The sequence below is a fragment of the Fusarium proliferatum genome, assembly GCF_900067095.1.
Source record: "Fusarium proliferatum ET1 genome assembly, contig: FPRO_scaffold004, whole genome shotgun sequence".
NCBI lineage: Eukaryota > Fungi > Ascomycota > Sordariomycetes > Hypocreales > Nectriaceae > Fusarium > Fusarium proliferatum.
Window position 1 is genome coordinate 723,613 of NW_022194793.1, and position 24,804 is coordinate 748,416.

At 48.9% G+C, this 24,804-nt stretch overlaps 10 protein-coding genes across 10 annotated transcripts; 4 read left to right on the top strand and 6 right to left on the bottom strand.

Moving 5' to 3' along the window:
* Positions 1-1,133: 1,133 nt before the first annotated feature.
* Positions 1,134-2,788, bottom strand: FPRO_04428 (uncharacterized protein; the record flags this gene model as incomplete). Its single annotated transcript, XM_031229937.1, has 3 exons — positions 1,134-1,180; positions 1,239-1,382; positions 1,435-2,788. 3 exons carry the CDS (start codon positions 2,786-2,788, stop codon positions 1,134-1,136), a joined length of 1,545 nt encoding a protein of 514 aa, XP_031080124.1.
* A 2,676-nt stretch (positions 2,789-5,464) lies between these two features.
* On the top strand, positions 5,465-7,985 carry FPRO_04429 (uncharacterized protein; the record flags this gene model as incomplete). The annotated part of the gene is made up of 8 exons (XM_031229938.1): positions 5,465-5,537; positions 5,592-5,967; positions 6,015-6,086; positions 6,135-6,258; positions 6,309-6,479; positions 6,532-6,795; positions 6,843-6,960; positions 7,009-7,985. The coding sequence occupies 8 exons, from the start codon at positions 5,465-5,467 to the stop codon at positions 7,983-7,985; spliced, it is 2,175 nt and encodes a 724-aa protein (XP_031080125.1).
* A 369-nt stretch (positions 7,986-8,354) lies between these two features.
* FPRO_04430 (uncharacterized protein) lies at positions 8,355-9,218 on the bottom strand (the record flags this gene model as incomplete). The annotated part of the gene is made up of 1 exon (XM_031229940.1): positions 8,355-9,218. The coding sequence occupies one exon, from the start codon at positions 9,216-9,218 to the stop codon at positions 8,355-8,357; it is 864 nt and encodes a 287-aa protein (XP_031080126.1).
* A 659-nt stretch (positions 9,219-9,877) lies between these two features.
* Positions 9,878-11,554, top strand: FPRO_04431 (uncharacterized protein; the record flags this gene model as incomplete). Its single annotated transcript, XM_031229941.1, has 4 exons — positions 9,878-9,924; positions 9,982-10,291; positions 10,347-11,280; positions 11,334-11,554. The coding sequence occupies 4 exons, from the start codon at positions 9,878-9,880 to the stop codon at positions 11,552-11,554; spliced, it is 1,512 nt and encodes a 503-aa protein (XP_031080127.1).
* Positions 11,555-11,750: 196 nt separating this feature from the next.
* FPRO_04432 (uncharacterized protein) lies at positions 11,751-13,448 on the bottom strand (the record flags this gene model as incomplete). The annotated part of the gene is made up of 1 exon (XM_031229942.1): positions 11,751-13,448. One exon carries the CDS (start codon positions 13,446-13,448, stop codon positions 11,751-11,753), a length of 1,698 nt encoding a protein of 565 aa, XP_031080128.1.
* A 1,828-nt stretch (positions 13,449-15,276) lies between these two features.
* Positions 15,277-16,351, top strand: FPRO_04433 (uncharacterized protein; the record flags this gene model as incomplete). The annotated part of the gene is made up of 2 exons (XM_031229943.1): positions 15,277-15,362; positions 15,412-16,351. 2 exons carry the CDS (start codon positions 15,277-15,279, stop codon positions 16,349-16,351), a joined length of 1,026 nt encoding a protein of 341 aa, XP_031080129.1.
* Positions 16,352-16,528: 177 nt separating this feature from the next.
* Positions 16,529-16,988, bottom strand: FPRO_04434 (uncharacterized protein; the record flags this gene model as incomplete). Its single annotated transcript, XM_031229944.1, has 3 exons — positions 16,529-16,713; positions 16,772-16,895; positions 16,956-16,988. 3 exons carry the CDS (start codon positions 16,986-16,988, stop codon positions 16,529-16,531), a joined length of 342 nt encoding a protein of 113 aa, XP_031080130.1.
* A 1,424-nt stretch (positions 16,989-18,412) lies between these two features.
* Positions 18,413-19,375, top strand: FPRO_04435 (uncharacterized protein; the record flags this gene model as incomplete). The annotated part of the gene is made up of 2 exons (XM_031229945.1): positions 18,413-18,876; positions 18,931-19,375. The coding sequence occupies 2 exons, from the start codon at positions 18,413-18,415 to the stop codon at positions 19,373-19,375; spliced, it is 909 nt and encodes a 302-aa protein (XP_031080131.1).
* A 546-nt stretch (positions 19,376-19,921) lies between these two features.
* On the bottom strand, positions 19,922-23,291 carry FPRO_04436 (putative Protein required for hyphal anastomosis (HAM-2); the record flags this gene model as incomplete). The annotated part of the gene is made up of 7 exons (XM_031229946.1): positions 19,922-20,708; positions 20,758-20,887; positions 20,937-21,246; positions 21,299-22,171; positions 22,220-22,308; positions 22,356-22,495; positions 22,549-23,291. The coding sequence occupies 7 exons, from the start codon at positions 23,289-23,291 to the stop codon at positions 19,922-19,924; spliced, it is 3,072 nt and encodes a 1,023-aa protein (XP_031080132.1).
* A 635-nt stretch (positions 23,292-23,926) lies between these two features.
* Positions 23,927-24,804, bottom strand: FPRO_04437 (uncharacterized protein; the record flags this gene model as incomplete). Its single annotated transcript, XM_031229947.1, has 2 exons — positions 23,927-24,722; positions 24,779-24,804. 2 exons carry the CDS (start codon positions 24,802-24,804, stop codon positions 23,927-23,929), a joined length of 822 nt encoding a protein of 273 aa, XP_031080133.1.

Below are 24,804 nucleotides of genomic sequence, written 5' to 3' on the forward strand. Positions count from 1 at the left end.
ATCACTTTTCTGAAAGCCTGCAGCTTACGCATCCACGTACAAAGCTCATCCGACCTGATCAGCCGATAGAAAATATTTCGTCGTACAACGCTGCATAATTGAGCGGCTGTTGTGTAACCAACGCTCAGACTGCTTAAACCCGCCTATCAAAACCCCATAATGGTTGGTGGACTGCAGTGTCTCGTTGTCACAATCCGCCTACTTGCATGACTGCCTGGGGTGTTTGTAAGACCAAACGGGCTGGCTCATGTTGATCCACTAGCAGCCAGTCAGATCACTGTTACACAAGTGCGGCGCGTGTAGTAGTTGCGGTCAAAACCTCACCCCAAAAGCAGTAGGTACTTCATAAGCTCTAGTTGTTGCTTGACATAAGAATCTTGGTGGTTGGGCGGCATACGAAGACGGTAGCACAGGATCAGAGGTTGGGCTCATTTGTGAGCAAATGAGAGCTCAAGGATGGTGACATGAGTAAAAGAGCCAATAGGGTTTATAAGATGCATGCATTAAGGGGTTATTCTGCGTTGGCAACGTAGGATAGTAGGAGCACTGCAGGCAGATCACACCTGGTGATTTGCTATCGCAGGGTTCCGAAGTTGGATGGCAAAATCCATCATAGTCTTTTGTCGCACGTCAGCCGCTGATAGAAGCGCACAATCCAGAATCGATTCACTCTGCTAGATCCCCGGTAATATCTTCGGCGTGAAAATAGGTTGTGGATTAAAACGAGACTTGTTGGCTGATACCAATGTTTGACTAAGGTAAATAGTTCGTTGCTCTTGCGTAAATAGACCCGCGCCATGATATACCTTAGGTAGTCAAATACGCCAGCCGGCGCAGTATGCTGCTGCTCATGGGGCTTCGTTTGTTGAGTCGTGTCGTGATATCTTTGAATGATGTGGAAAAAGGAGGATATAAGTTGTAACTCTGTGCCAAGTGTCGTAAAAGTCGGATATAAAAAGAAAGGTATATAAGATAGCGTTGCAAGAAGCAGTCCTCGGGAGCTATATTTGAGATTTCAGCTCGGATTAAATTCGTTGAATAATAGGTCTCCCTTCTGCCAGCTGTTTTTGACAGAATTGTTGACCATGTTCATGTTGCGTGGCCCCCTTGTGCGATAGAGATTCATCCCTACCTTAGACTTTGCGCCAAAGCTCTTTGTATTCTGCCCATTTGCAAAAACCTACCAAGGCTCATTGTCAGCAAGTGGTAGCTGCGAAAGTCCTGAGAATCTTACTGACCCAAAGACTGCAGGACATTTTCGTCCGATCTGCTGCCATCCACAAACATTCCAACCATTCCTCTCTCACTCAGGGTCTGCCGACAAGCTAGGAGCAATCTCGTAGCCACTGAGTCACGGTGATTGACCATATCCGGGTCTTCGTCTAATGTAACAGTCAGTCAAGGTCAGATAACATGTTTTGGATTGTGGCCGACCTTTGATGCAGATGCACGAAACTCCTCCAATGCTCTGTCCGATTGAGGCTGGCCATGGAATATCTGCGCCGCAAGGGCTCCCATTATTTGGAAAATATGTTATTGCTGCAGCAACTAGATTCTCCCCTTCAAGCCCGACTACAATGTCATTCATATAGCAACTGTCCATAGTTTTGGCGTATTGGTCGTACCACCCAAACCCATATCTCTTCTGCGACTCCTTGTTTGCCATCTCGACAACCTTCTCGTAATCTGTTAGCTGGCATGGCCTGAACGTCAAGCCAGCGGAAGCCAGATCAGGAACTGGATGGTCGGCAAATCTCAACAGCCAGTCGAGCACCCGCCGCCCGTTTCCAGGTGTTGATTCCTTCATGTTCCAACCTCGTTTTTCGAACCACTCCGTATCGGCTTCGGGTGCCGGCAGACCGTAAAGCAACCTTGGAAATGTGCTTCCAAGTTGAATGATTCCGACACCTCGAATCTTGTTAAGTTTGCTCACGACTTCGTTGTGGAGGAAGCGCCCAACACCTTGACCCCGAAAGTCTTTGTGAACGATGATAGCAGCTACTGATCCAATCAGTCGGTCACCGCTGCTATCCGTAAACGTTGTGAATGTTGCACAAAATCCAACGGCCTGCCCTTGATTGGGTTCTCTGACCATGTAATGCATGGCATATCCATCGCGTTTCAAGAGAGAACCAAGAGTCGAGCGATTTAGATAGAATTTGGAAGGCAAACATGCTTCCCATAAAGAGTGGGTTTCTGGAAGATCTTTGTCGTAGTCCCATTTTAGGAGCGACCAAGTTGGCGGAGGAGGAGAGTTACCGGTCGGCGGCGTGGCCTCTGTTGCCGGTCGTTCACTTGTCAAAAGAACGGCGACGGCTTGTAAGTCTGCCGCAAAGTACCCAGGACACTGAATGATAGTTGGGAAACCATACTCGCGGGCCCCCTTTTCCGAAACTTCACAGCAGGCTACAAGCACCAAAGGGCGTTCTTCACACACCTCGCGAGCAACCTCGGCGAGTTCAAGCTGAAATAAACCTTCCTCTGTCGAGAAGCCAGTCAGCACGAAGATAACGACTCGTGCTCTCTTGATGAATGCCACATGAATACCGGTAATTCCACGCTCCTTAGTATAGGGAACATGCCGGATCCATGGATGTGTGCGTGCAAGTGCTTTGCCGAGAGGCTCGAAAGGGTCACTTGCATTAGCAAGACTCTGGTCTAAAGGGACAACAGCAGGTGTTAATAACAAGACCAAATCCTCGTCACCTAGGTTCTTTTGAAGAGGAATCAAGTCTTGCTGATCCCATAGCAAAGTAGCCGGTGAGCTCTGGCTTTGTATAGTTGACATGGTTTTCAACTGTGTGTAGGTTAGTGGTATCGAAACTGACGATACAGTTACATGGCTGATTTGGAACCGTCGATGAAGCTACTCGTCTCGGTTAAGTGCGTAGTCTCCACAAGAACCCAACCCCCTTGGGCATAAATCAGCTTCCAAAGAGCAAGTATGAAACAATATTGGAGAAGAAAGATGCGACGAATTGTTGAGCTTGTTGTGAGCGGCTCCGCAGATAGGGACGCCGGTGAGCTAGGAGAATGGCTCAATGATGAAAGGACTCAAGAGACAGAATGGAAACTCAAACTCATAATCGAGGCCGTCTAGCTGGATAAGAAGCTCACGACAGAGGAGAAGAGGAGGATATGCTTTGATAATTTGAATCTGGATGGGTAGGAGAATAAGCAATAGCAATAGCAATAGCAATGCAGTGAGTGATCTATAAATGCGGGTTTTGTGACGACGATGGCCTTAGGGCGCCAGGTTTGCTGGGGTCCTGCGACAGTCCACCATCCAGACTGCTGGGACTGGGAGGAGGGTTTAAATGAGTGTGGGGTTAGATGGGACGAAGGCTGCGACACCAATTGGTACAGTTAAGTGAGTGCTGTACTATGTACGAGCAATCAGCCGCCTCGAAGCGCCAGGGCTACACAAAGTTCTCGAGCTGCCAGGGTATGAGGGCATCGGTCAGGATTAGCTGATCAAAAACATGAGCCTCGGCCAAGGCCGGTCGGAGGCCATGGCGAAGAGAACATCCAATCCGCGTCGATGAGCTCCAAAAAGTCGACGAAATGGGATTGCCGAAGGCGAGGATCCGTCAAGACTGCGGAAAGACGCCCACGAGAGGCTGTCTGTCTGATGGTAACACAAAGACGCACGTCGGCAGAACCGGGTGAGCTACTTGCAGCAAAGTGGCATGGATCAATGATAACGCCCCGGCACGAGGTCCAAAAACACGTTCGCCATGACTCACGGCAACAGGTCCTGAGACGAGGAAGGAGAATAATTAGAACGAGACCCGGGTGCAGCAAACAAGTACATAGAGATTGCACGTCAGTCGATGGTATACGGGCTTGATACAACCATTCCAGCCTGGCTGACCCTTGTCTTGTTGAGTCTGGAAAAGAGGCAGGAAACTATAGGGTGAAGTCCCTCTATTCTTATTCGGGCGTATTAGGGACATTTCTGAGCAATGCGGTTTGCTAGGATAGGTAGTTGACATGTCGGATCCGTTGGCTTGATCAGGGAATAACATAACGAGACCACAACGACATGCGGGCGGTTGCACAAGACTGTCGCACTAGATAATGTGGGAGTTATCGTATAGGCCGGGGCTGTACGGAGTAGCAGGCTGACCGCCATGGCCGCCATGGAGATGTTGTTTTCTGGTGTCAGCAATGGTTTGGCTGGCCCATGGACAGCCAGTTCAGAGATGTAGGCTATTGGATCGTGCCGTAGTGGTTGTCAAGGCAAGGATGAGGAAAGACTGGTGAGAAATCGAATGGAGTTGCATAATAACAAGTCGATAAAGGAGTAAAGAGATATGAACAAATAAAGCCCCATCTTTCCTGCCAAGCATCTAGCAATAACCTCGAATAATAAGTTGAGGTTGTAACTTTGATGGCCAAGGTACCGACCTACTCGGTAGGAATCAGAAATATTAGTACCTAGACAGTGGCTAAGAGTAATGTTACTGAAGGTTACGGCGGGGACGGGCCGTTTTTTACCTTGTAATGGTGTAGGCAAGCTTCAAAATCAGGCAAATCTGCCACACGCAGTGTGAACTCAATTTACCTTGCCTTGATAGATGATGGCTGTCTGCAACCTCAACGGCCCTGAGGTTGGTTGGAGTTACCGTGTTACTGATGCCGCGGCAAATGGAGGCTAGGCGAGTTCTTATGTGCACTCCGTACCTTGGGGATTGAAACCTGGATATGTCATAGCACTGCGCGCGCCCAAACGATGAAGATGCGTAGCAAAATATGCTAGAGGATATAAAGTGATAGATCAAATAAATAAACAAGCAAGCTATTATACTGAAGGATATGCAGATCTGCTATAATGAATTTCTGGTACACGTCTACACCTAGGTGCCGTGTGCCTAGGTGCTGGTGAATATCAGTAGAACCTTATAAGGGCGCTGTACCAAAGCGTGACGTTCGAGAACCGTTATGTTGAACTCAAAATACACTCCGAGTGAGGAGGAAAAGGCCCTGAAAACCATTGAATATATTCTTCAGAATTGAGGTTGAAATAAGCTTCGTTCGTATGCCTTCATTTGTCCAACGTTCAACGACTTTGAGAAAGTGGGTTCCCATAAATCAACACGAGACCTTGATAAAGGGTATTAAAATAACCTAAGTAAAGATATCCTAAATTTATCCCGAATTTATGCCAAGTTACCCAAGTCTTTTCATCCTTCAGGATCATGATCCTCACCTGTATTTCCTCCCCCAGGTACCGCTGTACATAGACGGCGGACCTACAGCTTCATGCCCCGCTCCGAACGAAAACCCACTCCAACCCCGAAAACCGTAAACGCGTCTCCTTGGCCGACGCGTCTTCCGTCTTCCGGGGCGTCCCACTCATTCACTTTCAACCCAAGGCTGCCGTTCGGTCCCGGAGGACCGCATGTATGTCTCTTTGCCTGACATCTACTGAGAACTGCAAACTCGGGAAATTCGCCAGCATATGGAGACGGATATGGATCCCGCCTCGGCGGGCCACCAGGAGATTCGTCTTCTCGTTGACGAAGTTATTGAATGTGAGTGAGACTGCCCGAGCAATGTACAAAGGCCTTGACTTACATTCCCCGTAGCATCCAAAATACCCGCCAAAACACGCCAGACCAACGTCAAATCTACTATTGCTAGTCTTACCTCACTATCGTATGAATGGGGCCTTTTGCCTCAGACCCTTGATGATCTCATCATTCTCGTCACAACTCCAAATCACCTTGACCAAGCAAGTCAAGCTACTATCATCCGAAACCTGTATCCCGTGGCACCTATCTCTCGAAAATCTGTTCTTCAAGTCATCTCGTGCCTTGGACACGGAGCCCTCAAGCCATCTCTGACTCTCCAGGCTGCTCTTCTCAAGTGGCTCATCACAGTACACCACACTTTGGAGTCACCACAAACGCTTTCTCAAACCTACTCGGTTCTATTCAATCTCCTCGATACCGCGGCCACTCGGTAAGTTTTCTTTTCTTTGCCGCGAGCAATCCGCTAACTCTGGCCAGACCTAACCTCAGCCACCTCCTGGCTCTCATTACCAGACGCAAACATGTCCAGCCTTTCAGAATACAAGCCTTGTAAGTATTGCAGTTGAAGACGCATGGTCATTCGCTCACACATCACAGGCTTAGCCTTTCCCGGCAAACTGGACATGACCCGTCCTTGATCGGTCTTCTAAGAGTTTTCAAAGACTATTACCCTGAAGTTATTGTTGGAGACGCGGTTCGGGGCAAAGCATCCTCCTTCAAGGCTCGTTTTTACTTGTCTTTTTACTACTGCCCTTACTGACCATTTTTCAGCACCCTGATCTGCAATGGCGAGCAAGGCTCGACGAAATCCAGGATGCACATCTTCACCAGACAGAAAAAGGCACATTACGACCTCGAGGTGGCTTCCGTGTTCATCGCCCTATAGGGCGTAGTACTAGAAACAGAACAATCCCTGTAGTCCACACGTCTTATGTGGCAGAGGTTCGTCTGCAATAACGTGCTGTGCTGCGTGAAAAAGCACTAACTTTGCTAGAATTCTGTTACAATAGAGGAGATCGAGAATGTTGCAAGTTTCGTCAAGAATCTTGACAAGCTCGAACTCCCCAATCAACTAGTGGCTGTTCTGGCAGATCCTTTGTTGCAGAAGCTCATGCTTCTGAGGCCAGACGGCGAATCTGAGCAGAGACTAGTCAACTGGCTCAATGGTGTGCTGCAAGATGTTCGTGATGGCGATGCAGACGAAAGCACCTTCTTTGACATGCTGGATATCCTACGGGAATATGTTATTTCTACCAAGGTATGTTTCTTGTTGACTTGGCTAAAGGTAAATCTGACCAGGACCAGAACCTTCTTCCTCTCCTACTTGACTTCTTTGCACGCTTTCTTCCGCTTTGGGATGGATCTGGACGTCGCGATGCCATATTTGAGATCTTATCTTACTCCCCATTACTGGACTTCCAAGGTCAGTTCAAGCCGCTCCAGACTGACTCGTCACGCTGACACTCTCCAGGGCTATACAAGCACATCTTTCAGCCCCTGGAAGCTGCCACTCTTGACAATAGCCCGGAATCTCTGCTAGCGCTTCTCGCCCTGTACAAGAACCTTCTTCACCACTGGACAGTTCTGCTTGAATCCAGTGACACAGTACCAGACCATGCCAGTGGGACTATCACAGCCTTGGTCCGACACGTTAATCCACTTGCCCTCACACTCTGCCAAACATGTCCTTCTGTCTCATCACGTTCTGCAATTCTTGACTTCTATGAGCGAAACGCCAGACTCGTTAGTCATCAGGTCCTCAAGCACTACATTTGCATCGAACTACCCCCTTCATCCCTCATTTACATTCTCTTCTTCAGCAGTTCTGCAGCCATTGTCTCACGCATGTGTGCCATTCTCGCCTTTTACAAGAAGGGTTTCGAGATGGCCATGCTCACCAAGCCGGGGCGTGAGAAAAGTAGCCGCATTGACTCTACATCATATAACAGGACTTTTGTCAGCCTTTTCAATGGCTACCTTATGGACATGTGCAATTGCTTTTGGCGTGGCAGGGCTTTTACTAACAGTGACCCCAACGCACTTGGATGCATGATTCCGAGGAGCCTCGTGCCTGTTCTGTCATCGTATGTGACTTCTGTGGATGAGGCTCATACTCTAGCATCTCTCTTCTCATTGTCACACTCGCCACTCCTGAGCTTGCAAAGCAAACGATGTATTAGAGGTCTTGAGGATGCCGAAGTCGATAGCGATTCTTCATTGCGCACCAGGCATGAGGGACCGCCGACACAGAGTAGCCTTGGGCAATTGGCAAGTTCCGGGGGGCTACGCATCTCGTGGCAGGATTATAGGATCAAGGTGCTCGAGGCGCTGACTGCTAGTGAACTCGGAGGCATTACAGATCTTTTGAAGAACACAATGACAGTTCTGAGGAGATTAATAGACGGCGAGGGCAGCTCCAGGCCAACCACGTCGCAGTCATTTCAATGAATGGTGATGAGAAAATGAATATCTTGTCCTTTGTACCATATGTTAAATTATGATCAGCCTGGTCTAGTTTGGCCAACTCTTGGTTGAAATTTACCGTGCTAAGCACTTCCAGTGCCATATCGTTCCGTCGTCATGCATCAAGTGTTGAAAAGAACAAACGCCGCAGAATACAGGGTTGAGGACTGTTTCCCTTTGAGTCGAACGCCATGCATGAGTGACCAATGCCACCAAATCCTCCCCGTATTGCGACCCTACGCCGAGAAATGCAGTTGAGTGCTATCCGTCTTTCCAAACTCCAACCCGAAAACAAATGAAATTCGGGGCTATTGTTAAGAATGCCCCGAAGTAAGAACCTCCGCAAGAAATAGTTCATGCTTCGCGATGCTTAGACTCGTCGCCATAACCACCGATCTGGATGCCTCCAAACCCATAGGTCTTGCCTTCAGGGCCACGTTTCATATTGCTCCGTGGCCCCCGCTCCTTCAAGTCCTCTCGAAGCCAGCTCAGGACAAGCTCTCCGAGACGGCTATTGCCGGAGGCACCCACAGTACCATCGATGGTAGCGAGCATCTTGTCAGCCTCGTCCCACTCCTTGACAGTACCAAGGTGCATATGAGCAAGATGAGTCGGCCAACCAGCGAGGTTGTCCAGAATATGAGTGGCGTAGACGATGGTACATTCCCGAATTTCCGTCTCACGCTTGAGCCAAGCCAGAAACTCAGCACGACTCAGAACGTCGAGATCGACAGTGATTTCATCGAGGAGCAGAACCGTCCAGGGTCTCAGTAGACCCATGGCAAGCTGGACTCGACGACGCTCACCATCTGAAACAGCATGCATACGCCAATTAGTGTCGACGTCAAGCATGGCGACCAGCTCGTCTCGTCGATCAGGGTATGCATCTCCACCAACAGAGCGAAGCAACTCATTGACGCCGATGTCAGTTCGGACAATGGGGTTAAGGACCCATTCCAGTCCAAGATAAGTGACACCCTCAAGACCCTCTTTGAAGGGATCTACACCGCAGATAGAGATGGTGTCACTGGGCGCAAGACGTTTGCCGGCAAGAAGACGAAGCAGAGTTGTTTTACCGGCTCCATTAGCACCAATCAGAAGGGTACGAGACCGCGGAGGAAGATCCAAAGTGATGCTGTTGACACCAGTCGAGTAGTCGGGAAAAGTGTATGAGAGGTTGTTGACTTCAACACGGGGAGGCTTAGGAGGAGGTGTCATGATGAGCTCCAGAGGTGGTGACGTCTTGCGGGAGAGAACGAGAGAGGCAGAAGGATGGCCAAATTGAGAGGTCAGGGCAATGGGAAGAGGATTGAAAGTATTCCTGGAACATAAATTTGTGAGAATATGATATTTATATAATCAGATAGTACGTGTCATGAGAATGGCGAGTCAGAGATTTCTGTTCCCCCTCCAAATTAGGTACAATACGAAGATTGGTTACCTCAGCCGGTGACAGGCGGGATCCGTTGGACATGAGGATTCCTGCCCATCACCTGAACCCCGCTATCGTTTATGGCCGCACTCCACTATCGTTGTCGTTTCCAGTTAGTGAACCCTCCGCCTGAGATCCAGCACGTCATGACACCTGAGACCCATCGAGTCCCTTGTTAGTGGAACGCTTGCCCACTAATGGGCCCTATCAGTTCCCTTATCCGTTGCCTAGCCACTTTACGCCAACTCGCGTCTAATCGTGGGACCAAACTTCTTCACGCGTTTTCATCCTACAGGTGGAAGCTTCAATTTAGCTCTTTGTCAAGTCAATTGCACGACTACGATACACGACAAAACTTGCCACTACCTGAAACTTCCTGTACACCCTTCAGCCGCTTCATTTGCACCGTCAACCTGCAAATACTCCCATTTCGGGACCACTCAACATGGTGACCCTCGAAGATGTCGAGGGGAGCCTCTTGCGAAAGCCGTCGTAAGCTGTGCTTTGTTACCCATCCAAGCAAGCACTGGACTGACTCGAATCCCTCAGTGAAACTTCCCACCAAGTCCCTACCCGGAGCGTCTCCGTTTACAAGCCCCTACAATCCTTTGTACTCAACAAGCAACGCTCTTACCAACAGCAGTACGGCGATATGTACTTTTTGCGCCTCACCAAGATAAAACCAGCTATCGACAAAGTAGCCGCAGAGGCCTGGACAGGCACAACGATTGGTGAAGAGGAGGCACAGAGAGTTGAAAGAGTGCTTGATGTTCGGCAGGGAGAGCTGTGCTGGGTAACTGGCACCGTATACATGGAGATGCCACTGAAGCCGAATATTCTGGAGGACGTGTCCAAGGATGTATGCCATATCAGTTGCCGATCGACTATGAAATGGAATGCTAATGTGTCCGTAGCGTTGGATCTCCGCTCCTATTCTGACACCGAAATATTTCTCTCAAGACGACCAGGTCATGTTGGAGGATGAGTCGGGCCGCATCAGGCTGGTTGGCGATGTGCTGAAGACCGTAAACTTGGTCACTGGATGTATTATCGGAGTCATGGGCACCGAAAACGCCAACGGCGAATTAGAGGTCATTGACATCAAGTTCCCTGACCTGCCTCCGCAACCTGACCGTTGGAACCTTTCGAAGCCCAATTCAGAAAAGGCCAAGACAAAGGATGAAGATGAGGATATGGCTGATGCTTCTGAAGCCAAGAACGGCAAAAGCAAGGTTGCTATTGTTTCTGGCTTGTCTTTCTCAGGCACTGATGCTTCTCACGCCCTTGAGCTTCAACTCCTTTCCGAGTACCTGCTCGGTGAAGCTATGACCCCTTTAAGCCAGATCGATGCCTCTCATATTAGCCGCCTTGTCATAGCTGGAAATTCCATCTCGACAACAGACCGCAAACCTCCTGCTGCAGACGAGGTACTTCCAGAAAAGAAAGCCCAGAAGAAGTACGGCTACGACGCCAGCGCCTACAACCCACTCCCCTCCCAACTCTTCGACGCGTTCATTGCCGAACTTCTACCATCCATTCCTATCACTATGCTCCCTGGTGCTCAGGATCCAGCGAACGCTAGTTACCCCCAGCAACCTGTACATCCAGCAATGTTCCCTTCGGCACGAGCGTATGCGCGTGACCCAACAGCTCCAGCCACCCAACCAGGCTGGTTTGACACTGTCACAAACCCATGGGAAGCGGAGCTCGAAGGATGGAGGTTTCTTGGTACTGGTGGCCAAAATGTCGACGATGTTTTCAAGTACGTCGGCAGCGATGACCGTCTTGGCATGATGGAAGCTATGTGTCGATGGCGTTGCTGTGCCCCGACTGCACCCGATACGCTATGTGAGTACATGATGACCCAAATTTTGATGTCTCGAGGCTAAAACATTGGACAGGGAGCTACCCGTTCCAGGACGATGACCCTTTTGTGATGCAGACTTGCCCACACCTCTATTTCGTCGGCAACCAGCCACACTTCTCCACCAAAGTTATTCACGGACCTGAGGGTCAGTCCGTAAGACTTGTGACCGTACCGAGTTTTGCAGAAACAAAGGAGCTGGTGTTGATCGATACAGAAACACTTGAGGTGGAGAGGGTCAAGATATCTTCAACATAGGTAATGTGATCAAAAGATGGAGATGGTGAATAGAATAGGTATGGCGAGATACCCCGAATCGTAGTTGATTAAGTACGCTAAGCTATCTTTGAGCAAGTTGATTGATCATCCATCCGTCCATTTCTTATCAGAGTATTCGCCTCGACTTGCCCCTTACTCGTTGCTTCCACTAAGGCGCGGATCTATCTTCTATCAATCATAGAAATCCGTCTTCAGGCTCGTAGTCCGACTCCTGGTCTTCGTCCTCTTCGTCCTCACTCTCCTCCCACTCATCGTGTTCCTGGATGTGCAAATCGTCTTCATCGTCGTCAGTCGCTCCAGATAGAGCACCGCCAGCGTTGCTCTGCTCGCCATCCTCGTTCTGGGCGGACTTCTCGCAAACCTGGAGAATGAATTTACTGAGCTGGGCCATTCTCTGTTGGATCCAACAGAGCTTGTTGTAGCGGAAGTTCCTCATCTTAGCATCCGTTCTGAAAAGATCCCTGCTCTGACCTTTGGCGTCTCTGTCATCGCTTTCATCCTCTCTTTTGTCCTCAAGCGCCTGCAACACGAGTTGCCTGTGAAATCGCAGTTGGTGGGTACGAAGAATGAGATCAGTCGAGGAGGGCCAAGCACCATTGCTGAGATGCTCGTTCAAGATCTGAACATGTATTCTCTCACAAGGTAGTGCCCTCAATGCGATCATCAGCTCCGAGGTTGGCTCGAAAAAATCGACAAAGGTAAATTTGCCTTGTTCGAGCCTGGGGCTGATGACGATCTTGAGCGTGTGGATGTTGGCATTATAAGGGGTCTTGGCAAACATCTTGATAGCATCGACCATGAATTCCTTCGTAATGGCAGTGGAGCGACTGGGGTCGGCCTTGACCGTGATGAAGCGAAAGTATTGAGCGTATTTGGCAGTGTCGATAGTCCCAGGCTCGTGGACTGGCAGTGCCAAAGGATTGGCGTCTCTGTCGGCGATGTTTTCCTGGTCTCTCATGCCAGGCTCAGGGACATATATGTCGTCATTGACTAGGTCCTGGATGTTGGCCATCCCGTGATATTGAGTAGGCGCATCCCGAAGAAGGTAGAGAAAGATATTTTCGCCGTACATGACGCCTCTCGCTTCGACAAAGACTTTCTTGCACACCATGAGGATGCTGATGTCAAGGCCCGGGTTCTTTCGCTGGTACACGCGCCTCCAGCTATCGTAAACAAGAATAGGTTTGTCCGACAAAAGAAGACCTCGATAGATTTGTTCACGAACCTCGGCGGGAAGGCCCATGAAGCTGAGACGTCTGGGGTTCTTGACCTTGATCCTGATGGGGAGTCTAGGTCGAGGCCCTGGAGCTGGAGCTGGAGCTGGGGAACTGCGGATAACCCCGCGGCGACCTCGTTGAGCACGGTTTCGATAACGGGCCGGAATGGGATTGATATTCCTCGGCAGCAGCACCAGAGCTCTACGTCGACGCGAACTTGGATCCCGTTGGTAGGCGTTGGGGATAGCAGGAGGAGGTGCCGTCTCATCTTCGTCAAACGAGTCTTCTTCAGGAGTTGCCTCACGTGGTCCCCAGACGAATTGACTTATGGGAATTCCATACTTCTTGGTGAAATCTGTCAAGAGCGGCGCTTCGATGATCACCTTGTTGTTGTTGGATGCTTTAACTCTCTGTGAGTCTCTGTCGGGCTGAGGCTTATGACGCTTCTTGGGGGGTTCGTTGTTGGCGGCCATCGAGCTTCTCTTGTTTCCGATTGAAACGGCCGAGTCGCTCGAGGAAGATGGGCTACCTGGTGCAGACGGGCTACTTGAAGAAGATGAACTGCTTGGCGAGGATGAGCAGGTCTTAGATCGTATCACCTGGCCAACTTGAGCCCTGGTCATCGTTATCTGCTTGACATTGCTCGTGGGCGCCATGGTGTGCAATGTAGGTGCAGAAGATTGAAGGAGTTGGATAGCTTTGAGTGAGGGTGAGGAGGGAATGAAATGAGTAGTGTTGGGCAGAGAGGTAGTGGTGTTGTGGGGAAGATGTGAAGAGATGAATGTGGAGGAAAGGAAGAGGACGCTTTTATATTGAGATAAGGGGCTGGTGATTCACTGCTACATTTCAACGAACACTGGACCAGGAGGCACTGCATTTGATAAGTCAAGCAATCCATCATATAGTCTCAGCCATTTCTGGTTTCTATGTTTTTCTGTTGTTCCAATTCAGCCGATCAGCCCCTTTTTATGTTGACGATGTAGGAAGAGTGCAGACCGGTGTTAGCATTGCTATATCCCTAGTTCGAGGCATGAAGTCGACTTCTGCCCAGGCGTTTGAAACCTTTTGGCAGAAAAGATAGCGGCGACGGGATTAAAGCAACTGATACCGAGAAGCGACCGGGCGCAATATAGCCACGACTGGGTGCCAGCCTTACCACTACCAAACGTTAAGAACACAAGAGGCGAATCTTGACAGAAGGCTACATGTAAGATAAGCACGACAATTTAAAAGAGATGAATAACATATTGCGAGTGAGGCATCTCAAAGACATGACACCGCATCAGCGGGTGATGACAGGATCAAGTGATTTACCATGCCAGGGGAGAACTGACAAAACCATCAAAGGAGTTACAGAAGTCCAAGAGACAACACCGAGGCCATTATGGAGCATATCAAGGCTGTGGACGACACAAGCACCAATAGAGAGGTTCAGCAAGTTTTGGGAGACCAAGGCGTCAACCTCTAGCTCACGCCCATAAACCAGGGCCCCATGAACGCTTGAAGAGCCTGTTTTGGGTGTTATATTCATGATGTTCTTGAACCGAATTGTGAGAAGAGAAAAGTGTATCGATGATCACTTACCAGTCACTTGCTCCAACCATATAGGAAAAGAACGAATGGCTACACCTGGCTAGATATAGTTGCAATGAAAGTCGCAAGAGGATGTATTTGGGAGCTATCTATCCAAAATTAAGATATCGAAACCGATTGATGGAAAAGTTTGTAAAGTGATCTCGCCAATTGATTATCAAGACAGGCAGACACTGGATGTCTTCAAACGATTGCTTCAGTCCGAAGTTGTCAGCGCACTCTTACAGCAAACGCAGGGTTCAAGGCTGTAACCCGAGTTCACCCTTGTAGATATTCTAGAGCCATATTATACAGGTCAAAGGGGAAGTAAACTCTCTAGGGGAGGAAAGTAAAACCCAGGGCCTTGATCCTAAAGTATGAAAAGCCTTAGGTAATTTGGTATAAGTTTAGGATATCTTTACTAAATTTAGGATACCTTTTGCTAAGTTTATTTTGATATCCTCTATTAACGTCTGATGTTTTCTTGCTCCCCAAGGACTCCCTCCTTCGTCTGACTCAGACAGTCAAAAGGCTAGAACCCTTTCGAAGGCTTGAGATGCAATTATCACTGTATTTGCGCCTTTCGTTTGGCAAGTGGATACAGTCAGGGAAATATTTGGGGTTCCAAGCCAAACTCCGCAGTGCGCTAAAAACAGAAATTCAATAACACTCTCGACAGCGTTCTACGGAGTCTTCGTGGTTCTTGCTTGGCAACTAGGCATCTATAAAGATCAATATAGCCTTTTTCTATTGACTCTTTATCTCTTTATCTTCAAGAAATTCTGATCATAACACGCTGTTCCTCCGAGCCGCCTTGACTTCCATTCGAACCTTAATCGATCATTGGAGTCAAAGTGGCAACAGTATAGCACCTCAAACTGTCAACAAAGGCGATTAAATTCAATTGCCATCATGGGCTCCCTCGGCTCTGATGCAAAGCTACCATGGATCCGGACACCGTGCCTCTTGAATCCTCAACTGTCCCGCGTGGCAGGCTGGTGAGCTTCACCGCCACGACATAGTTCAAACCAACTAACATCATCTGAGCAATGTGTACCTTAAGCTTGAGAACCTTCAACCCTCAGGCTCTTTCAAGTCCCGCGGCATTGGCAACCTTATGACCCAAGCGGCTGGTGCTGCCACTGGCCCGGTCCACTTCTACTGCTCATCTGGCGGCAACGCTGGTCTGGCATGTGCAACTTCTGCCCTCTCTCTGGGTCAAAAGGCGACTATCGTGATTCCCACCATCATTACTGAGCTCATGAAGGGCAAGCTTCTCGACCTTGGGGTGGAAGTACATCAAAAAGGCAGGAATTGGGCCGAGTGTGATAAGTACATGCGTGAGGAGCTATTGGCAAACGATCCCACGGGCATATATGTCCCGCCTTTCGACGATCCTCGGGTTTGGGATGGTGCAGCAACCATGGTCGATGAGATCCGAGATCAACTTGAAGAGCCCGTCGAAGGGATTGTCTGTAGTGTCGGAGGCGGCGGTTTGATCAATGGCCTGATGCAAGGTGTTGAGGGCCGTCCCTGGCAAGACAAGAAACCAGCTGTTGTGGCCGTCGAAACGAAGGGAGCAGACAGCCTCAATGCAAGCGTCCTTGCCAAAGAACACGTAACACTCCCTGAGATGACCTCGATCGCAACGTCTCTGGGCGCCACCAGAGTGTCAGAGCAGACTTGGAAATGGAGCCAGCATTCTTCGGGCAACTTGAAGAGCCTCGTTGTATCTGATGCGGATGCTGCCATTAGTGCCGTGCGCTTCGCTGACGATGGACGGCATTTGGTTGAAGTCGCTTGCGGTGCTGCCCTGGCCCCCGCTTATCGTGGGGATTTGAGAAGAGTGCTTGGACAGGGCATGTCCGACGAGGAATGGGGTGAGAAGAACGTGGTGATCGTGCTTTGTGGTGGCTCGAATGTTACTCTGGGCATGCTCAATGAGTATCGGGATAAGTATAAAGGGGAATCCTCGATCAAGATCTGAGTGAGCCCATAGAACATACACATATACACATATACACATAGAGACGGGAGTGGATAAATAGACGGTTGATTATCAGAACTTCCTTGCAAGCTGCGTATCGCTAACCGTAATCTCTGACTCCCGTCACCAGTCAAGTCCCTTTTGTTGCGCCAAACTCCCAGACACCATCCCACAAGCCTAGCGTTTGCTCGCACCCCCTCTTCCCTTTGCAGTTCCCTTTTCTGCCTTGACCTGGTCAACAAACTCTTTCATGATCTGGTGCAAATCGGGATTCTTCCTGGCGAGAAGCAACACATCGTCTGTTGTCACTGTGGACCGTCCAGCGTGGTTGCTGAAACTCTCCAGATCTGTGGCAACGTTCTCTGCTTCTATTCAGCACCCTACCCCGATACAAAAGTGAGAGAGGTGATTGTTGCTTACCGATTTGTGTCCAGACTAGCTCTGTGAGTGCGCCGATGAACTGTGGTGTGGCATTTCGGTTACGGCGCAGAGACTCTTCATCAACTATTTGACCAACTGCGTACCACAAGGCAGCCTTGAGGCGCTACACTCAATTTATTAGCTATCGGTAGAATATTGCCAGGAAAGAAGCAAGTATAACTACCTCTCGATCTTCGTCACTAGTTGCGTCTGCCATCTCGATTTCCTTTTGCTGGGTCAATAACACTCAATTGTTCGATGAAAGATAACATCGAATACTACTGAACGTGTTTAGTAGACGCGTGGTGGGGTAGTAGCATGCTGCACACACCCACCGATGGTGGGGGCACGTAGCGGACCACAGAGCTTCACTAAGAATTGGATAGGTAGTTGGTATAGAGGAAACTCCCCGCCTGAAATAACAAATCCCAATTGAGAGATGAGAGAAGTAATCTATTATTATGGCGCTAACAGTAGTTCATTCGGGATGGCCACGGATGTTATGCCTTTATGCTCTGTATACGGTTTGCCAGACAAAGCACATAGTAGATGATAATTTGTGATGCTTCTTTAATGGTACTGTCAGGAGAATGAAATGATGCAGGCTTGCTTGTAAGATGTCTCTCCGCCTGTTAAATTCTCCTACTTGACTAAGTAGATTCCTAGTAGGGATACCAGGCTCTCATGGCAACGAAGCTGTAAAATAAACCAAGGTCGTTGAAGAAAGAATATAGCTAATCCATTTACAACCTCAGCTTGGGGAGCAAGAAAATATCAGACCTTGACACATGGTGTCAAAATAAACTCCACAAATGATATCATAAACTTCTACTGAGCTACCTAGGTCTTTATTTTTCACTTAGGCCTACCCTTGTCACGAAGTTCGGAACTTGAGCAGTTCTTAATCAAACCTTTCGGCAGTTCTTGACCCCCCCCCCCCCCGGTCCATCTCTTCTTGTTCAGGTCTGGTTTAGTAGGTAAAACTTCCAGTTGAGTTGATCTCCCGGTCTCAGTCGTCATTGGCGTTCAAGTTTTTTTCAAGGTTGACATCATCAGAAACCTGAGACTGATGATCGACAATGGGTAGTCTGCTCCACCGAATATGGGTGAAGGCTATAGCGGTATGAAAAGCATTCAGTTTTCTATGTTCGTGTAATCATTGAGGTAGATATCTGTTTGCTTGGAAGCTCTAATATTGTTCTTCCTCCTGTTTAAGGATGGTTCTATTGGACAATGAGGTAGGTAGATGATCAAGAAGCTCTCCCCAATTCCAACTCGTCCAAGCCACAACACGCCAGCGTCTCCACTAACGAAACAAAGGCTGTGCACCTGCTCCATCCAATCACAGGCGTATAAGCCACACACTAAACGTCGTCATCACCAGATTCGGCCGCTTTAGCATCGCCACTCTTAATGCGATCAACAGAAACTCGGCCACTTCCACACAATCAGATGCTTTGCAATGGCGCTGGGAGGGATCCCAGCTACGTAATAATGGATGTCTTGCGCAAGCTTAGTCCCCATACGCAAGAAACCACTTAAACCCCGAATTCCTCACCCAGTTTACCTATCCCCTCCACGAACCTTAATCCTCACATCTTCGTTATTTTCTTGACAATATTCGTATAAACCTAAGTGACCATGGGTGCTAAGTCAGGGACCGCTCTCAAGTTCCTTCAATGGTTCATTCGTGGCATTCAATTTGCCTGTGCAGCCCTTATCCTTGCCATTTACTCCTACTTCTTAGCCACGCTCCATAACCATAACCTTCACATAAGCGATACCATCCGCGCTGTGGAGGGTATCTCTGGTGTAGCCGTTCTTTACACTGCTGCAGCTCTGGTACTTGTTTGCTGTCTCGCTGGCCGTACGCTTTCTTCTCTCCTCGCCATCATCTTGGATGTCGCTTTCATCGGTGCATTTATCTATGTTGCTGTTGCCAACAAGGGTGGCGCCAGCAGCTGCACTGGCTATCTCGACACTCCCTTTGGTAAAGGAAAAGCTGGAAACACTGCGGAGGGAAGTGATGGATTCACTGCTTTGCCGAGTTACCGCACGGCTTGCAAGCTCCAATCCGCTTGTCTAGCTGTTTCTATCATCGCCATGTAAGTCACAAATCTAGACACATGCATACTGCAGCCCAACTGACATTTCAACAGCATCTTCTTCATATTCTCCATTGTGATGGAGGTTGCCCTTGCTCGCCACCACCGCAAGGAGAAGCGCTTCGGCCCCAGTCCTGCCAACGACTACACCTCGGGCTATGGTGCCAAGGGTGGATTCCTGGGCCGTCTTTTCCGTCGTCGCAAGACTGCTGCCGCTGAAGAAGGTCATGACTTGCCGGAGCATACTCATCCTGATCAGCTCGATACATATCGCCAGAGTCACACCACAGATCGCACCGCCGTCAACAACTACCCTGACAATACCTACAACAAGTACGATAACACCGGCTTCAGTTATCAAGACCCCAACCATGGGCGCCAGGACGGTTATGGTCAGATTCACTACCCTGAGCCTGAGTATGGTGTCACTCAACCGCCTGCTCGTCAGAGCGAGAATCCAAACTATCGCTATGAAGACGGCGTTTACGATCGCACTTAAGATATAACGAAAGAAACTGGAAATCCCAATTGGAAAACTGCGCAGAATGATACCCGGAATGTCGCTACCGGCCAAATTAACAGGTCGCCCATGAATATTCACGTTATGTTAGATAATAGGGCTTGACTCGCCCGCTTAATGATTAATCATATGCATTTTGATCCTTTCAAAGCCGGGATAACAGCGATGTGCCGTTTCTCCGCGGATCAATATCCAATTCAAGGCTGGGCTGTTCACATTTTCTGTTTTCCTTGAACTAAAATCCTCTTAGTTTATGTTGTCTCCAGGGCCTTTTGCCGCTTGAAATACTTTATACTCATCTGACAGGCTGGTGTCTTCGCTTTAATCTCCTCCATCTCTATATCATCGCAGAGCCAAGCTTCAATAGGTATCAGAGAGGTTGAACTGTTACATCCCAGACCAAAACGCTGATGTAGCGGGAAACCCACAAACGAGTCTTGACGGAGAGTGAACAGACAACTTGCTGTTTGTCACTCGTCATACCGACCAAAAGCACCCAAGCAAGAACCCCTTTGTGTAACAGGCCTACCAGACCTCACCCGGCTCTAGTTCGCTCATGCCATCGTCGCCTCCCCCTTCTGTCCAATTCAACTCCAGCTTCTCAAGTTCCCTGGAGAAAAAGTCCTGCTCGTCTCGCATAGCAGCTCTGATATCTGGTGCGATTTTGTCTGGGTACCGGCGAAGGTTAAGCCAGTGTGTTAGGCTGCGCAATGCTTGTTCCAGGGGAAGCGCTGCGTCCACTTCGGCATCCACGTCACTTCCCGCAAGCCATTCGTCCTTCAGCTCCGGTCGACAGTGCAGATATATCGCTGTGATCACCCGCATGTTGCTCTGGCGCCACTTACGGCCGCAGTAGGGAACTTGGTTCTTGAACAATTTAAGCGTATACAGGCGTAATTCTGGTTGAGGTACTTTGAGAGACTTCCTAAGGATTGTTGATGACTTGTATTGGACAAGCAGCAAGTTTCGGTGTGCTTTGTTTTTGCAAATCTTTTGCATCACTCTCAAGTAATTAATGAGGGAGAAGAAGTTGCGGCGCGAGAAGTCTGTGATAGGCTCTGTCGGTTGTTGATTGAGGGGATAGCCAAGCTCGTCTACTTCGGGTCTCGTTGAAGAAGCGTGGTCATCGCTGTTGGGATCTGTGTCATCGTCGTTTTGCGCAGTTGGCGATCGTCTTCTCCTGATTGGCGGAGGGGCAGCCTCATCTTCGCTCTCTTCTATTTCTTCGTCATCCCCTTCATCTTCTTCCTGCACCGAGTCTGCAGCTGCCTTATCTCTAGATTGCGACAACAGGTTACAGAAATGGAAGAAACTAGGGATATTAGCAGACTGGCTCTAAACTCCTAAGCATTACCCCATACCTATTTTCAGCGCGGTCCATTTTGCTATCGACCACTTGCTGAACATCTTGATGAGCGAAGAGCTTGAGGACGAGAGGTACGTAGTTAGAGTCCAATAGAAGTTGCGTCATATACTCGAATTTGAGGACATCTATTTAATATCAGCAAAGAAGCCAATCAAGCAGACTCTGTCAACATACGAGAAACTCTCAGCCATTTCAACAGGAGTATGAGAATCCCAGTCATGGCTTTCGATGTGATTTCCCGAGTCCTGGCGGCGTCAACTTCTTCTAGAGATAATTCAGGTGTCGGTGGTTTGGGGAGGCTCTGTCCGGGCAACTCCTGCTGCTGTCTATTCGCCGAAGGACCGCCGTTCATGCCAGGATTGTTACCTCTACCCATTCCTGGAGGTGCTTGTTGAGGTTGCTGTGCGACGATTGCTGTCACGTTAAGAAGAATCGGCCGCAGCAGGACTATCACAAGCGATTGGAGGTGAGGCAGAGCATCACGCTAAACGTCGTTAGCATCTTCCCCATTTTCATGGTTCGTGTTCACCACCCACATAGAACTTTTCAACAGCAGCAAGGCGTTGCTTGTCTCGTTCAGACAACAGCTCTGGTCGAGGACCATAGTCAATCTCAGGTTCAGGAGCGACGGGGTGCTTTCTCTTCTCCTCTGCTTTTGTCTGCGCTTTTACCGCCTTCAGAATCTCTTGCTCTTCTGCCGAAAGCTCATTAAGGTCTAGACCCTCAATCTCGTCATCATCATCATTGTGGTCACTATTATAGCCGCGCTCGAACTTGAGAAATCGCTCGCGCTCTTCCCAGAGCTGGCGAGTCGCCCGTGTCATCCTGACTCGTTTTGAGAATAACTCTCCAGCTTCAAGGATGGAAGCGGGAATATCGCTTCCTTCCCACTTTCGGCCTACCAGAGCATGTTGGAGACCAGAAGGGCCTTTCCCGCCAGCAAAGTTGCTCGACGCATCCAAAGGAGGGTACATGAAAGGGAAATTCTGGTTTGTTTGATAGTTCTGTTTCTTGCCTCCCTTTCCATTTATCGCTGGAGAAGGGGGTGGTGATGGCGCTGGGGTTGCAATGTGTACTGGTTGGTCAAGAATCGAGGTTCCTCCACTGTGAACCTGAGGTGGCGCGGGAATGATACCGTTAGCACCGTTATTCCTGGAAACTTGACTCGAGAGAGGGGGTAATAAAGAGGTGTTATCTGCTTCAAGTGGAATGGCTGGTCGCGGAGGTACATATGCTGGGTATTTTGATGTAATCTCTTGCCGGAAAACGTGATAGTCTAGGGGTGAAGCAGTGATGGTCTTCTTATCAGCTGCTTTGTCTCCCATCTCATTAGTAGCGTCTTTGATAGCTTCGAGCTCTTTGGTTCCACCAAAAACAAGTAGAATTGATTTCCAAAACAGTAGAAGTATCTGTTGAAGAATGAGCATCACGGCGTGCAACACGACTGCTCAACATACCTGAGTTTGGGGCATGGCATTTTGCTCATCCCATCGTAATTTCGAAGTTGCTGTAAACATGTAATCGACCATCGAGGGATTGAGTTCCACTATTCGTATTAGCCAAGGCCAGATAGAAGACGAAGAAAAAGCTTACACAACTTTCCGTATGTAGAGGACATGTCTTCCGGGTCGTTGAGAGTGTCCTGTACTACAACGTACATGATGGTCATGAGATTCATCAACTCATCCTGAGCTTCTTGGGCGCTGTTATGCTGCCCTAGAGGATCCCCTGACCTGGGATCTATATTCAGTTTCATGCTGCAAAAGGTACGTCAGGCTATGCTCACCACTGTACTTCGAAATTACTCCGTAGGGCTTCCCATATCACTGGCAGCCCTTCCAAAGAGCTAAGACACTCGACTCCAGCCTTGATAGCCTGCAGCTGTGGAATACTCGCAACGGACCGACTATCTCCTGCTGTCGCATTCGGCATGGCAGTATCATTCCAACGGCCCAAAACCAGGTACACCAGCTTCCCAATAGAAGCTGACCGTAATGCTGCATCGTTGGATTGCACGCCTGCTATAGCGGTTTGGACAAACCGTGCTCGAGTATCGTTATCTGCATCATCCCATGAGTCCTGAGATCTCGACTCATGCTGCCAGTGCCACTTAAAAGCTCTCTGCGCAGCACTGAGCCTAACCCACTGTGGTACCTGATAGTTGAACCACTCGTCTATCTCTTCGGCATGCGGACCCATGTCGGTGTACTCAAAATCATAGGCGACAGGATCTGCGCGATTGAACTCCGCTACTATATGGCGCAATTGCTGGAGAGAGAGCGAGTCGGTCCCCGAAGGCTGATCATTTGAAGGGAGAGGTGCCATAGGCGCGGCTGGAGGAGCGCCTTGTAGAGAGTTTCGCTCGAGGGGAGGCCGTGCTGCTGTGGGCGGCGCAGGAACCGGTGGAAGATCGGGTTGTTCGGCCTCGCCGGCGAGGTCAGCGATTTCGCCTGTGTCAGTTACATCATCTATCGGAGTAATAGGTTGCGCATCGTCTTGAGAGGCCCTCGGGGGCCAGGCGTTGCTCATGGTGTTGGGAGGTTGATCTAAACAAATGCCCCGCCAAAGTCGATGTTTTTTTCGTTTCGGTGCTTAAGCCATAGTGGAATTACTGCTTGATTAAGTGCTGATTACAGAAAAACAAGCGTGTGGCTTTTGTCTCAGCCGGTGCTTTAGAGAGACCGAAATGTATGAGCGATAATAGTTGTAGACGTGGCCTGGTTGAGTTGATGGAGGAGGAGGAAGCCCGACATCTCAGCCTTGGGAATTGGTAACGCCCGCCGAATATAATTGGCGGATGCTCTGAGGTACCAATGCAGGTCCTGCCAGGCGCAACTACCTTAGTTAGTAGGTAAGGGTCCCCGCATCCTCCTCAACTTATTGCTGTGGTCAATAACTGCCTACTAAAGTACTTACTACGAGAGCAATTACCTTAGTACATCAGTACATATAAGAAAAGCAATTTAAGAAAAGCAAAAGTTTATTAACTACATTATCAGATTTTGATTTTATTCTGTAACTATATCTTATAAGCGTCTTAACCCAAGAGGAAAATAATACATAGATATTATATGAAATAATAAATATTTATAATTTAAAACTTGAATAGTTTATCAAGTAATACTCCTCTTTATCTATAAGCTTCTCTACTCTATAGACTTCGTTCACTCAGAACCCGACGAACCTACATCAGAGCCATTATTCCCATCTCCCTCTTTCAATGCTTGTTTCTGTCCTTTTGCTTTTGCCCTTTTTCGTAGCTTCTTCAGACGATTCATTCTCTTCTTCTTGTCTTTTACATGCTCCTCTTTCTCGGCCAATTTCTTGACTTCGGCTGTTTTCCTCTCTTCCATTTCCTTTGCTCGCTTTCTTAGGGATATCCGTTGTTTCTTTCCTGGTCGCCGTTTTGTTTGAGCCACTTCATCCTGTGGTTTTTTATTCGCCCTAGCGTTTCGAGTGACAGCGAGTTTCGTAACCCTCCAAGGAACCTCGAGACCCCAAGCCCTGCCGTGTGATCTCGCCAACACTTGGTCCCCACTCACTGCTGCTACAGTATACTCATGCTTTCGTTCTGCAGAGATGTTTTGAACCACATAGTAAGTGAGTGGCCGACCGATCACAAAAGTTCCATCGCCTGTTGGTCCAGGATCTTCCTCCAGTACGACTTTTTGACTTGGTGGGGCTTTGCTGAAAAGTCGAAAAACAAATTCCTCTCCCTCATCATCCTTGGCGGCAGAAATAGTCTCTGATCCTCCAGTATCGTTATCACGAGATTCTTTGCTTCCTGCGAGAGAACAGTCCTTCATCGCGACTTCAGGGGTCGGTTCTGCCAAGATTTCCAGCCCCAATGATCTTGCGATCTGTGCATTCAGTTTTGCGCGCAACTCAACATCACAGACACCATCGTCACTCCAATTCTCTGCGCCATCATCCGATTTATCCAGATCTTCTCTTCGAACCCTGAAAAGTGAGTTAATACATAGAAAACGGATCACGGTAAGCAGGCCATCGCTTACCTCTTTGCTTCAGGCACTTCAAACAT